Genomic DNA, 15451 nt, shown 5'->3' with positions numbered 1-15451 from the left:
GATCTTATTGCAGGTAGACCAAGATCAGTGCAACCTATTATTCTCCAGCCACTTCACACTGGAGATACCAGTGAACTTCAGTGGTACAGGATCTATACTAATCAAGGGATTCCTACTCTCTCCTGAACCTAACTCAAGATTGTTTGAATTTTTGATATGGGTTTGCTCTGGCAACAGGAACACTGTTGTAGCAGTACTGCAATAGAAATAGCAATGGAATAACTTGGTATGCTCCCTTGGCACCTTATGCACAAGGTGAGCTTGCTGTAGAGAGAAGGCACCAAGCCTCAGCCCCACAGCTGCAGGCTTCCCTAGAAGAAGGTTCTCCAAAAAAAGGAAATGTGGATTTGAGTGGTGGTTTTTTATGGATGTGGTTGTTTTAGTTCCCCTCCCCCCCCATCTTTTCCATTAGAAAACTTGTTGCCACAAACTCTTGTTACCCACTGTAACATGGATCCTTGTAATGGCATGCTGTTCAGTATTTTGTAGTGATGCATATTAACCTTGATGTGTGTTCCTCCCTCTTGTGTAGACAAGCCTTAAAGTATCAGCTGCTTCCCACAGATGCATAAAGAAGCTGCTCTAGTCCTCTTCCACAAGAGGAAGTCCAGATCCAAACAAATTGAGAGGAAAGGGGTCTCCCTAATGCAGGAAGTGACTTTTTTTTTTTTTTTTTCCCCCCAGTGTCCATTCTTTACATAGGCTTTGCATTGTTGGAGCTGGTTCCTTTTTAGTTGCATTCCCCCCCCCCCATACAAATAAAAATCCTATGGTATTCATGCCTCTTGCATAATTCCTGGACCATTATGGCTGTGTTGCTCTACTCTACCACTAACAAAAATAACTGTCATCATCTGATGCAGGCACCTTGCATTCTGGGCAGCTTCTTAGAGGTTTCTAATGGAAAGAAGCTTTCTGTAATTCATAATGGCTTTAAATTTGTCACAATCCCCCATGTAGTACTGAACTGCTACAAGATAATCTGCTGCTGCTGGTTAACGGAGTTGTACCTTGAGTTCAAGTGGGAGTAGTTACTAGTGAAATTTAGTATGATCTGTGTTCAGTCATGGCTGTACTTTATTGCTGTTCACTTGACTGCACAGTATTTTGTGGTAGAGAGAAACACCAGTGTGGAAATACCTAGGCTAGCTTGGATACTAGATGCATTTAGCTGCACTAGTGTGGAACTCTGCACAGATTAATTTTCATTGCTGCTTAGATTAGACCTACTCAAGAAAAAAGTAGTTGCCTTCTGTCTAAGAAAATGCTGAAGATGCCTTTAGAAATATGCATACTTTTTATATACCCAAGAACTAATGCTGCAACTTTGTTTAGGACAAAAAAAAAAAAACAAAACACCACACAACCCAGAAGGAGTTAACTTTGATACAAAAAGTGGCCATGTGGCTCAAACAAGGTTGTCTGACTATGGCAGCACAAATAATATCTAAAGCCAGAAATTAAGTTTTGTATGGTGCTAGCACCATACACACAATGCAACATTGCAAATATATTGGTGCAGGTAATAAACCTTAATGGCACTGCAGAAACCTGGCTGCATCTACACAAGAGGCTGACCGTGTAGTAGCTTGTTGCTACTGTGCAGTCAGCATCACCTGGAAGCTGTTTGGCAATGTTACTGCCCAATGACTCCTCTGGTTACTGTGTGGTCACTTAATACTTGTTTACATTGGCATCCCCAAAGTGTTCAGATCTCAAGCTCAATATGAAATAGCTGATGTAGGCTTTCTCTTTTTTCTAAGAACAGTACATTTGGCTTTCAGTAAGTTTAGAATATTCAAGTAGAGTCAAACAGCTGTAAAAATATTTGTTTTCAAGTGATGGCTTACATTCTTGGGGGGGATTAGATGTGTCTATTTGGGAAGAATGTTGAGAACTATCCAACTAATTTTTACCTTTTGGGACCCCCCCCCGGAAAAGTATATGGTCTCATGGCAAAAAAAAAGCTGAATTTATAAGGAAGAGTACAGTTGTGAGAAGGCAGACTGTCTGTAGTGATATTTGTATTGTAAAGCAGCAATTTACTGTAGTAAGCTCACAGAAATAAGGTGCAGATGATGCTCCTATCAACTAGTTTCAAATTATAGAGTAAACCTTGGAAACAGGAGCTGAGCAATGAAAAGGTCTGAAGAAATCAGTTGTAGACAGATACCTAAATCAAGTCAGGATTAAGGCAAACTGATTTTTCTCCTATTTTTGTTTTGTTTTTTTTGTTTTTTTAACATTAAAAACCTTGCTTTTCAAAATGGCTACATTTTAAATTTAGGTATAAATAAAAGGGATTGCAGTAGGAGTATTCATGTATCTGCATTCTGTAAAAGGCCGTTCCAGTCCTTTATTTATAGACGCTGTTAATCCTCCATGCTTGTCTACATTACAAGCCTTCTGTCGACGGAGGTTCTGCAGACATGGCTACCGTCACAGGAAAACTGCTAGAGTGCGCATGCACCTACAGGGCTTCCCATAGCTCCATGTAGCTCTACTATAGCAGCTATTAAAGGGGCCTCAGCTGCTAGCAGAAAGCTTGGTCACACCTATTTGTGCTCTCTGGCAGCTTCCCAGGAGTGACAAGCCTTCTGTTATTCTCAAAGCAGGTGTCACTCTCAGAGCTTCCCTAGGGTAGCAGAATACTTTGTCTACTTGTAGTGTGGATTCGACCAGTTTTGCTGGAAAAACCTCAAGGGTGTCATCATATCAGTCCTATGCAGTGATAAACTGATTGTTTTTAGTAATTGCAAAGACAGGATTGGTTGTAACAGCATATCAGGGAGTAATGTAATGGGTCAGCATAGAAATGGTAATATTCACACTGAGCAGTCTGTTCAGCATCAACACATAGTGCAACAAGTATAAATTAATCTGGATGCAGTTGCATTCACTGTAAGAGCATGTGATAGACCATACTAATTGTACGGTGTAGAGGTTTCCATGACATTAGGCTTAATCATGTCATGAGAGGCACTGACTGCTGTTAAGACCAGAGACTTATAAGAAATCTGATCTCTCCATGCTGATTTCAAACGATACTGACAGCAATCCAGGCCAGTGAGGGGAAAAAACAAAATTTTTTCACAATTTGTTAGTCTTCCAACTATCTGAACAGCAGCAGAAACTCATGGAAGTACTTCCCATAGAGCACAGTAGATACAGAGAACCTGCAAACTTGTTTGGGATACAGTATACAAGATGGCTTCTGAAGTTTCATAGATTTCATAGACATGAGGGCTGGAAGGGACCTCGGGAGATCTTTGAGTCCAGCCCCCTGCCCAAAGGGCAGGAAGTCAGCTGGGGTCATAGGATCCCACCAAGATAAGCATCCAATTTACTCTTGAAGGTGTTCAATGTGGGTGCTTGAACCACCTCCGCTGGCAGACTGTTCCAGACCTTGGGGGTTTGGACAGTAAAGAAATTCTTCCTTATGCCCAGCCTGAAACCGTCTTGCAGGAGTTTGTGACCGTTTGACCTTGTCACCCCTTGGGGCGCTCTAGTGAACAAACGTTCCCCCAGATCCTGGTGGTCACCCCTGATAAACTTACAGGTGGCCATCAGATCACCCCTGAGCCTGCGCTTTTCCAGGCTAAAGAGTCCCATGTGTCTCAGCCTGTCATCGTAAGGTCTGTTTTCCTGACCTCTGATCATGCGCATGGCTCTCCTCTGGACTCTCTCAAGCTTCTCCACATCCTTTTTGAATTGTGGAGCCCAAAACTGGACGCAGTACTCCAGCTGCGGCCTCACCAAGGCCGAGTACAAGGGGAGAATGACGTCCCGGGATTTGCTCGAGAAGCATCTATGGATGCAAGCCAGTGTTTTGGTCACTTTATTAGCCGCAGCATCGCATTGCAGGCTCATGTTCATCTTGTGGTCAATGATGAGCCCCAAGTCTCTTTCTTCTGTAGTGCTATCCAACGTAGCACTGCCGAGCCTATAAGGATGCTGCAGGTTTTTCCTCCCATGGTGGAGAACCTTGCATTTTTCGGTGTTAAAACACCATCCGGTTCTCGTCTGCGCATTTGCTGAGCTTGTCCAGGTCAGCCTGGATCACCCGCCTATCTTCTGGCGTGGATGCTTTGCCCCAAAGTTTGGTGTCATCGGCGAACTTGGCCAGTCCACTCCTGACTCCAATGTTCACATCATTAATGAAGATGTTGAACAGGATGGGTCCAAGGACAGAGCCTTGAGGGACCCCACTGGTCACAGGGCACCACAGTGAGTGACTGCCATCGATTACAACCCTCTGGGTCCGACCACGGAGCCAATTACCCAGCCAGCGGATTGTGGTGGAGCCAAGGCCGCAACTGGCCAGTTTGGCCGAGAGGTGATCGTGGGATACCAGATCAAAAGCTTTTTTGAAGTCAAGATATATGACATCAATCTCTTCTCCCTCGTCCAGGTGTTAGGTCACCTGGTTGTAGAAGGAAATGAGATTGGTCAAACAAGACCTACCCACAACAAACCCGTGCTGGCTGTCCCTTAGAATGTTAGCCTGGGCCAGTCCATCAAGGATGGCCTCCTTAATAAACTTTTCTAAGATCTTCCCCAGGATAGAAGTCAGGCTAATGGGCCTGTAGTTAGCCGGATCCACTCTCCTCCCTTTCTTGAAGATCGGCACCACATTGGCCTTCTTCCAGTCTTCAGGCACTACACCAGAGTGCCAGGAGTTTTCAAAGATCTGTGCCAGGGGCTGGGCTATGACGCTCGCCAGCTCCTTGAGTACCCTGGGATGCAGGTTGTCAGGGCCGGCTGACTTGAAGGTATCCAACTTCTCAAGATGTTCCTTCACGATGTCAGCATTTATGGAGGGTAGGGGATCCCCATCACCCGGATCTCCCTGTCCCATGGGCGTCCCATGGGACTGATGAAAGACTGACACAAAGTACCTATTTAATAGGTTGGCTTTTTCCTGGGTGTCAGTTGTCAGTTGCCCCATCCGGTTTAGCAGGGGTCCAACGTTGCCCTTGCTTTTCCTCCGGCTCCCCACATATCTAAAAAAGGACTTTTTGTTGTCCTTGATGTTTGAAGCTAGTTGGAGTTCAGTTGCAGCCTTGGCTTTCCTGGTTTGCTCCCTGCAGGACTGGACCAGTGCAGAATAATTCTCCTTGGAGGTGAATCCCGTCCTCCATCCTTTGTAGGCTTTTCTTTTTAGCCGCAGGAGGTCCGCTAGGTCCCTGGAGAGCCAGGAGGGCTGCTGTGCCTTCTTGCTGCCTTTCCTCTGTGTTGGAATAGATTTAGCTTGTGCATTGAGGTTCTCAGCTGTGTTAATACATCAGAAATAATTTGATGTGAATCATCTTGAAACAGATTAGCTCTTGTCTCATTTCACATTTGCATAGCAAGAGTACATTCGAGACATAGAGTCAACACTGAAAAGGGTTGCATAAACAATTTTTATAGCCTTTCAAATTCAAAAGATCAAAACCATGATCTTTTCATTGTGTTGCTTGACCTACCTAAATCTCTTGACACTGCAAATTGTGAGGAACCCTGGAAACTTATTTATACCTTTAAGTACTGCACAAACTTAATTTTTGTTGCATGTGCTGTTCATAGTGGGGTGATGGCCTGAGTAGCATAAAACAAGTTTTCTGACCTATTTCCAGTCACAAATGGCACAAACAATGTTACATGCTCCCATACACTTTTCCATCCTGTCCTTACCTGCGCTGGTGTGGCATTTTGTGACACTGCCAGAGGCTTACTTTTTAGTTGGGAAGTTGCTGAATTTGCAGTGTTTCTATGCTTGCAAATGAGTGCTAAATTTGTTCATTAGAAAGCTTTTTTTTGGTGTTAGCTGTTAAGCACACAAGTCACTCTCATTCCATCAATCACTTTGCTTGTGTAGCCAAGCACGGTTTGTTTTGTGATCCACCTAAAGAAAACTGAAGTACTGCACACATCTGTTTATTACAATTAACAACACTTCTTGATTTCAGGAGAGGATTTAATACATAGGGAGCATGGTGTAACAATATACTATAAATGGTGAAGAGACGAGATACCCACTGCATAGTCAAAGCCAGCTCTGCCTTTGGAATATTGACACACCACCTTTGGAATGGGAGCAGTATTAAACTAATGAATAGTGGATGGTCATGCTCCTTTATGGTTGTGACATGGACTAGAAACTGCTACTGTGTTAGAAGGCTTGCTGAATTCCATATGTGCTGCCTTCAATCTATCTGCAAGATGAAACACTAAAGCAAGATTCTCAACCCCAAAGTCCTTAATTGTGGTCATTTTTATAGCATTGACAGCATGCTTAAAAAAGTTGAGCCATGATGGTCTAGGTACAGATCTTTCATTCTCATTGCTGACCTGAAGATATTTAAGACTTTTTTTTATGGCAAAGCATCTGATGAAGTGAGCTCAGGCTTGTGAAAGCTTATGAATCTCTGATTTAGTTAGCCTGTAAGGTACATCTCTGCCCTGCCTTCCAGCTAAAGACACTCATTCTAATGGTAGTCAGTACAAATGGTATAAAATGCACTCTGACAGTCAACTTGAAAGCACATGAAAGTCCATCCTCTGCTTTCTCCTTCACCAAAGAAAATACTGAATAGCAAAGGGAAGTTTAACTGAGAGGAGAAAAGCAGAACAAGAACAGATGCTTAGAAACTAAAGCCAGACAAATTCAAATTATACATTTGACATTATACATGTATATGTTTAAGAGTGACGGTCATTAATCATTGGAAAAAACTACTGAAGGAAGTTGTGGATTTTCTGTCCATCAATATCTTCAGATCAAGAACTAATGTCTTTCTGGAACATAATGCTTTAATTAAACATTTTATTGGGCTCAAAGAGGATAAACTGGATGTAATCAAAGGACATGTAATACTCCCAAGGTCAGATTAAAGGAAGTAATGGTCTGTTGTTCTTAATGGTTCTGACCCTAAACTCTGAATCTGACTGTCTAACTTTGCATTTGGTGCTACTGAAGTGTATGTTGTTCAAATTAACCCATGTACACAGGTGAGCTAAGTTAATCTGTATAATTAAGTACTTGTATAAAGAGAAAGCACTTCAGCAGGCGAAACAGATATTTACCCTGGAATTTTCCATAGCCTGGTGGCTAGGGCACGCTCTTAAGTTTATGGGAGCCCTCTGTTGAAGTTTCTCTTTGAAGTACTTGGGGTACAGACTTGAAAATAGGTGTGTCATGTCCCAGGTGCCCTGACCACAAGGATTTTAAGTATAATGGGGCAGGCCGGTCTTACTCAGAGACTGTTGAGCTGGCCTGAGGTGTTTAACTCCAAGAGAGAGTTTAAGCTTGGCGAATCCTAAGAACACAGGCACCTCCTTCAGTTCCTTTGAGTTAAGCCTCAGACTACTTTTAAGCCGCGAGACCAGTGTTGCCACATGTGTCAGATACGGTTTTGTCATAATAGCCCTGGTTTAAATAATATTGTATGCCTTTTTCCCTGTATACAAACTAGTTATGGAAGAAGGTGTTGATTATGTTTGGATGTAGAGCTGAGGAGACCTATTAAAAGGTAATGGGCCATCTAGCAACAAAGAGCTAATCTGCGTACGCTGACGCATCACTTGGACTCCAGCCAGGCACCTGAGGGGGCTCCCTGCTGTGTCTTGTGTCAGCAGGATGCCCAGAAGAAGGTTCTGAAGGAGAGCTGCCCAAAGACAAGGGACTAAGACAGATAGCTGCCAGAGGCTTGAGACAGAAGAGCTGGGGCTGCCTTTGCTGATAGCAACTGTTTGGAGGAGAAGGACTTTGCCTATTGAAACCCTGTGGACCAATAAGCGTTCTTTTGTTTTCAAAAGACCACTGCTTTGCTGAGCATGATGGCTGATGTGCTTCACCCCCAAAGAGTATATGTCCCTCCAGGAGCTATGGCAGAAGATAGCTCTCTGAAGGGGGACCATGAATAATTAAGAGCAGAAACCAAAGGTCCAGGTCTCAGAGTCCAAAAAGCCAGTGGCTTCAGGGGCTGGCTACTCTGAGAGAAGCAGGTGGGCTGGGGAACCTGTGATGCCACACACATGTTAACGATACTTGCATGGCCCACCTGACCTTTTACATGCAGGGTGGGTAACGGCAACAACGAAAATGTAGGATAATGAAGGACGGGTGCTGACTTCAAAGATGGAATGGCTCCCACCAGTGCTTCTCAACCTTTTTTGGACCAGGACCCATCTGTGAACACCAATGGCCAGTCTGGACCCAGTGCTCTTCACTCCTGACCAGTGCATGGGGCATGGGGGCAGCCCCTCGCAAGCTGGAAAGCTGCCAGCTTGTCAGGGAAAAGCCGTTTCCCCCTTTAACGGGGAATCCATTTTTCAAGCTTGTTCAGGACCCTTTCATATGTTCTTGCGACCCACGGGTTGAAAAAGTGGTCTGAGCAATGGCCCCGCTTCACGTGTCCTTAATGGCCCTTGTGTCACCCCTCCCCGCAGGCTCGCTCTGCCAGTCACTCCTGCCAGGGCTGGGGGGGCGGCCCCTGCAGGGGTAACAAGCGGTCAGGCAGGGAAGCCCGGCCCAGGCAGCAGCGCTCAGCCAATCGCCGTCTGGCTTCCCCGAGCCCTTCTGTGCAGAGGACCAATGGATGCCGCCGCCCGTTGCGAGCGGGAAGAGGCTGAAAACGCTCCAACAGCCTCCCGCGCGTCTCCGGGTAAACACAGCACTTCTCCCCTCCTCATTGGTCGGCAGGCGGCCCAATCAGAGGGGAGCGGTCGCAAGGGGGCGGAGGAGCAGGCCGGCGCTCCGAACGCGTGCTGGCTGACCTGCTCCGCGAGGCGGCTCCTCATTGGAGGACAACTGGGCGCTGCGCGCGCCTCCCGCCTTCTCGCGGGCAGACGAGGCGTTGGGGCGAGGGCGCGAGGGAGAGGAGGGGCGGCTCCTCATTGGTGGGGAGCGCGGGAGGGCGGCCAATCGTGTGGCGCGAGGCAGCCGCGGCAGGCGCTCGAGGTTAGCCCGTGTCGTCCCCTCCCCCCGGCGCGGGGCGAGGCGGTAACTGCCGCTCGGCACCTCAGTGTAGCTGAGGGGAGGTGGTCATGGCGGTGGCGTTGTGCCTACAGCGGCTCTGCCTCGCCCGCTAGCCGACCACGTTGCCTGCGGGGCGACCCCTGCGCCAGTCCCGCTAGGGGCCGCCCATGGAGGTGAGCGTCCCGTGGAGCGGCGTGGTGGCTGCTGGGGCTTTGGGCTGTGACCTTGGGGCCACCCAGGCTCCTCTATGGCTCGGGGGTAGGGTCCGCTGACACCTGCTGCCTGGGAAATGGCTCGTGATGGGGCTTCCCGCAGGCTCCAGCCTGGGCTCCCTGGGGCCTCCGGTAGCTGTTGCAGTCTGGAGGAGGCAGCGTTGCCACGTCTTAAATACGGTATTATCATGTTGGAAGCTTGAAATTATCGTATTGGCTGAAAAACTATTGTACACTGAAAAATATGGAATAAATAAAATGTAAATAAGCCTTATTGACTTGATATGGATCACTATAACCCACCAGCGAACAAGGGGGTTCCCAAAGTTAAAGCGTTTCTTTATTTCGATGCAAGTGGCTGTAAGAAACTACTGACAGCAAACCCAAAGGTCAGTTAAGGCTCCCTGGGAGTGACTTTGGTTTTGGCTTGCTGCATCAGTTAGTTGCCTCAAAACGTGTACGTTTTGGACACTTACTATTATTGTACATTGTACAAGGATTGAAACTATGGTACGACTGATAATTTTCATAGGCCTGGCAACACTGCTGTGAGCTGCGCAGCTCCCTGGTTGGTCGATTTGGAACTGAGGTGGGGAAAGAAGGAGAGCAAAAGCTGCCTTTGCGAACTGCATTTTAACCTCCTGTGCAAAACTGAGGGGAAGGAGTCATTAGGACTCGGTATATAAAAGGGTTTTAGCTTCAGTGGGTGGGATGGCTGTGTAATTAGCCGCATGGAATCTGCAGGGTCATGTGGGGGGTGAGGGGAGATCACTTCTACCTGAGTCCACATGTAATTAAATCTTCTACCCGGACCTTGTCTTCGTAGCCTAGAGTTGCATTCAGGAGCACCAGTGGCTGTTGGAGCACTGCAGAGACCAGCAGCAGGCTGACTGATGTATTCAGCAGCGTTAATATGACAGGCTCTGGCTCATTTTATGACTGCTACAAATCACAGGTTTGCTTAACTGTTTCTAAGTTAATACATGTATCTGTATATATTTACAGGTATGTTTTTCTTTCTTTCTTTCTTTCTTTCTTTTTTAAGTAAAACAGAAATCCAACCAAGAATGTTATATTTAATCCAGCTGTCTGTACAGCAACCCGTGCAAAAGTTTTGTATGTTTTTGCTTTGAAATAAATATTTATTTAAAAAGCTGGTACTCCGATGTGGATGGATGACTTTTTCATTTCTTCCCAACACTAGTGAAGGAAACTGACTACTGTTTTCAACTTCTTCATTCTTCTGTTTCTGCTCTTTCCTTACTGGAAAGAAAGGGATCCACTACTGTGTCCAATATTTGCTTTCTTTGACCAACCAAAATTATTTTCTGTATCACTGCAATGACATGAATTCTCAAATAGGTGCATTAATTTGAAAACTGTCAGAATAACAGGAAGGTGCTTCACGATAATGGGATACTCCCCTCGAAGGTTGTTGACATTAGGCCTATACAAATATTAAGATTAAATGGTACCCCATGGCCCTACTCAGAGTGGTAGGAATTTGTATAAACATAAAGATGTGGTCCCTACCTCTTAGGCGAGTTAAGAGTAGAGGAAGGCATAGTCAAGTATCTTCCAAAAAAAAATCCTATTATGATGAATAGACACTGTCACTACTGGGCTCTTGCCTTACAGATATTTTCATATGTAGATTTTGAGGAGGAATTAAATGGAGGAAAGAGAAGCAAGCGGATGTTCATACTGAGCATTCTGTATGCATGGAGAAGGATGAAAGAAAGCTTTTATGTTTGCATGGGGAAATGACATGAATAAAGGTGGATTAAAAAGTGTTAATATTAGTTGAGATTGTGAGGTAATGGAGAAAAATAAGGACTTCTGCTTGTGTGTAATAAGGTCAAGATGACATGGCTTTCAAAAAAAAGTCAGAAAAATGAAGATTTAGGAGTAGTTGAAAGAAGTATCTTAAGAGAAGAAAGATGGATCTAATCTAAAGATAACAGTTTAAACTGTACGAGGCCACTTAAATGTAAAATGCTAAATACAAAAGATGGGATGACAGATTCTGAAAGATGAATATATGAGGACTTGGCAGGTGATAGTAAAGGAACAATCAGAAGTGGGAGAACAAGGAGAGGCTAGTTGTGAATGTAGATAAAGAATCAAATGTCAAGGAGGATGTGATCAAAAATAGCTGAGTTGAGAATTATGCAGATGAGTAGAGGCCTGCATTGAGACCAGAGAGAACAAAATTACTTTCATCCAAGTTCTGATGAATTTGGGAGGGTAAGATCCAGAAGAGATGGGAGACTAAAATGGTGTTAGAAGAGAGGAGCTAGAGCAGGGGTGGGGAAAAAGCATCCCACCAGGCCATTCTATCCACCCTGCGGGGCCCCTAAAAAAAACCTAGAAAATTAATATTTATCTGCCCCCAGCTGCCTGTCATGCAGCCCTTGATGGCTTGCCAGAACTCAGTAAGCATCCCTCCATCCAAAATAATTTACCTCAAGTTCAGGGACAGACAGTGTTGCAAATTATGCTTCTGTGAGTTTTAGAAGTGAAGCAAAATAAGGTCATTGGAAGGGCTGGGCAGTTGATGTCAAAAGTGGAGTGGAATAAATTTAACCATCTCAAAGAGAGCGCTCCATTCTGCTTTCCCTTCAGGTATCTTTTTAGACATATTTACACGATAGGCTAGATTTTGCAAGTGCTGTAGCACCTAACTTCTTGATACCCAGGTGCCAAGAAGTCAGAACCCCCAAGCAAGATACTTAGGCTTCTGTAAACAATCCATGCTGTTAGGCACCTAAGGATGGGAGTCTAAGAAACCACCACAGGGAGACGGGGAGGGGAGGAGAGGAGCCATTTAGCATTTCTTCCTGGATAATTAAAGGGAAAATGCTGCTAAATTCTGTTTAACAGATGGATGTCTTTCCACCTGCATCTAAGCCAGGGGTGGGTAAAATACTGCCTGGGGGGCCAGGTGTGGTCTGCCAGGCCACTCTATCTGGCCCGCGGGGCCCTTAAAAAATTTAGAAAATTAAAATTTATCTGCCCTGGGCTGCCTGTCATGTGGCCCATGACGGCTTGCCAAAACTCAGTAAGTGGCCCTCTGCCCAAAATAATTGCCTGCCCCTGATTTAAGCCAAGTCACTTTCTCCCTACAAACAAATGAGTAAACAGTTCCAGTCACCACCTACCTAAAATCCCATTGATTACAGATGTGGGAGGTGTTCGTTTACATTTCTCTTCTACTTGTTTTAAAGAAGGGTATGGAACTAATGTCTCCAACCACCCCAAAGTAGCCCATTCATTGAGCTGTAAAGTATTTTGGCTGGGACTTTAGTCTCTTCCCTCTCCCTTTCAAGGTGTTCAATTTTGTTAAAATAGTTGTTTATCTAGAGAAAAGAAAATGATTATTGTCTAGTAGATGCAGCATTCTCATGGAAATTTGGAGACATGGGTTCAGTCCCTGGTCACTTCAGGCTGAGGAGTTTTCATTTCTGAACTGGTTATTTCTGTATCTCAAGTTAGATCTTTAACTGCTGAGCTGTTGGGTTTAAACAGTGGTGTAGATATCACCTTACCATGTTTCATTTGTGGCCTGATTTTTTTTTTTTTTTTAGACCTCAAAAGAGGTGAGGCCCAAATCCTCAGAAGTTCTTAGGTGCCAGATGCCTCTTAAATTCAGTATGAGCTAGGATTAGATCCTCAGTAGCATTCGGCTGTTAAGCATTCTTGTTTTACAGTAAACAAACTGAGGCAGGAGGCTGTTATAAAAAAGATTTGCCCAGCATGTGTCTCAGCAAACCAGTAGCAGAGGTAAGAATAAAGCCCATGTTCTGAGTCTGTCCTTTGATATAGCCACTAAGTTGTACTGTTTTGTAAGTTTATATGTGAAAAGATTCTGTGGTATTTTAAGCTTCAAACTTGCCCTATCTTCAAAAATAGTGCAAGAGTGATGTAGCCTTGATGGTCCTGAAATTCTGCGAGAGTCAACAAGGATTTTTTATGATGATGATATCTTATTGAACTACCTGTGTAGGAGAGTTAGACAGGCTTTCAAATAAAGACATTTTTCATAAGGCTCTTCTGCCTGGCTCTTCTGGTCAGACCTGATGAAAAATGTCATGCATTTGAAAGCTTGTCTAACTCTCTTATGTAGTTGGTACAATAAAATATTGAAAGAAATTCAGTAAAAGATATTTATTGAAAGAAATTCTTGCCTCTTTTTAAAAAATATTTTACAAAACTTGTTCATATTTTCATGTATTAAAATTTTGGGGAAAATCAATTTGTTTCTTTGGAAGACTTGTCTCTTGTAACATCTGGAATATTGAAACATCCTTCTATCATAGGAGAAATGAAAACTGAAACTGTCTAAACAATAGCAACTGGGTTTTTGGTTGTAGCTGTATTGATCTAGGGACGTAGGCAGACAAGGCTTCTTTGAGTAGACGTGATATCTTTTATTAGACCAACTGAGAAGTTTGAAAAAAGTTCTTTTCAAGCTTTCGGGCACAATCACCCTTCTTCCGGCATAGGGAGTCTCTGCTGTTCTGAGCCTTCAAGGAGCGAAGGGTGTTTGTGCCCAAAAGCTTGCTAAGAACTTTTTTCCAGCTACTCAGTTGGTCTAATAAAAGAGATCACATCTCAAAAAACCTTGCCTAAACAATAGCAAGGCTTCCATTTCCTGTAATTCATAGAAATTAATCTTGTTTGTAAAATTCTCAGTTTTAATCATGTAAGTTGTAGTGGTGCCTAGATGCTGGGCTAACAAAGAGTTAATTTTATACTCCTATGCACGGGTGGGCCAGACAGTGACCAGTAGGAACACTTAATATCTTAATTCTATAGGAAAATGTCCTGTTGTTGTTTTTGGTATCAGTAAACTGTGCTTGCTACTTGCACTGGCCAACAGGCAGCCTAGACATGGCAATTTGATGTCTTTTTTTAGGGGCACTGACGAATTGTTTTTATTGCATTTAAAATGCAGAATGAAGACAGTGTAGATCTGCCTCCAGCCTACAGTTCTTCACTTTCTACAGCATCAGAATATCCAGCTTCTGTGGATCCTTCTCTCTTATATGCACCATGGTCTACGTATGGAGATGATAAACAATCTTCTGTTTCTCAGATTAGTGTAAAGAACAGGTACACTAAACAGGTTACTTTGACAGAATGAGATATCGCATGTTAAAAGGAATATTTTCTCATTTGTACTTGAGACAAAGTTTCCAAAAGCACCTAAATGGCAAAAAGCCAAATTTGAAAAAGTATTTAGGCACATAAAGATGAAAATGGGCACTTTTGAAAATCCTATTAGCTGCATATTTAGGGGTGGAAATGTGTTTGAAGACCATCTTAGTTTTGAGGAAAATAGTGCGTCTCCTTGCTGTTTTGGGGGTGTACTTTTTAAATTCTTTAGAAACTATTTGTACACTTTTGAAGAATGTACTTATATTTTTTCCTATTCCAAAATATATAGTTGCTTCCTCTGATTAGACTGCTTTAAATTTTGCTTGTGACTTCCCTACAGTTGTTTAGAAAATTGGTTATTGTACTAGCTCTGTAGGTAATTTTTTTCATTGTTGACTACATTTTCTTAATGGAATATAAATATTATAAGAAGCTTTTTTTTTTAAATCCAGCATTGTGCCACTGAAATGCTAAAAGAAATCAAGCTCAAGCTGTAGCTGCATAGTTACTAACTGAAGGATACATATTGTGTCATCTATAGGATTTTATGCATATCCATTTATACCTGTTATTTAATAGATTAGCCAAATACATCTTATAGTTGGAACATTTAAGGCTTGTGAGGGAGTGTCACAGGAGCACCAAGGTGTCCTGTGCCTTGGAAGCAAAAGGAACTGAGCTGCCAATCAGCCAGGCAGCTCAGGTGCCGGTTGCCAGGGCAACCAGGGGGGTCAGGTGGCCAGAAGGGGGCAGGGCCAGGCCTTTATAAACAGCCCAGGTTGGAGCCTGACTAGCAGTTCCCTTCTGGCTGCCACAGGAGCGGGAGTTCTGCGGCTGAGCTGAGCGGTTGGAGTCAGCGGTTGCTGCCTTGTTGTGCTGGCTGGCTGCGATAATGCGGGGAACCACGATACTCTAAAGTGAGGTGGGGTTACAAGCCCCAGACGGGCTTGGAGTTTGTTATGAGCAGGAGGCTCTATTGTTTGGGTTGCAGCCATCGGGCTTGAGTTTATGTTACAATTAAAACCGGAGGACCGGGTGAGGCTGTAGGGGAGTGAGGAGGCCTCAGGGGAGCTCCCCAGCAACTTGGGGGTCCCCAGTGCCCAGTAGAGGCACAGTG

General features: G+C 44.1%; 1 protein-coding gene across 1 annotated transcript in view; it reads left to right on the top strand.

The window, feature by feature from the left end:
• The first annotated feature begins 132 nt into the window (after positions 1-132).
• Positions 133-15451, top strand: part of MEIOC (meiosis specific with coiled-coil domain) — a 36220-nt gene continuing 20901 nt past the window's right edge. Inside the window, exons 1-3 of the mRNA XM_090044739.1 lie at positions 133-9135; positions 10001-10129; positions 14132-14289. Coding sequence (XP_089900865.1) covers positions 9130-9135; positions 10001-10129; positions 14132-14289 — 293 coding nt within the window. The 5' untranslated portion in view covers positions 133-9129. The remainder of the gene's footprint in view (positions 9136-10000; positions 10130-14131; positions 14290-15451) is intronic.

This window comes from Crocodylus siamensis, chromosome 4 (genome assembly GCF_052110815.1).
Source record: "Crocodylus siamensis isolate JL-2025a chromosome 4, ASM5211081v1, whole genome shotgun sequence".
Lineage (NCBI taxonomy): Eukaryota > Metazoa > Chordata > Crocodylia > Crocodylidae > Crocodylus > Crocodylus siamensis.
The sequence above is the reverse complement of the archived record's forward strand: the minus strand, read 5'-3'. Positions and strand labels throughout refer to the sequence as shown.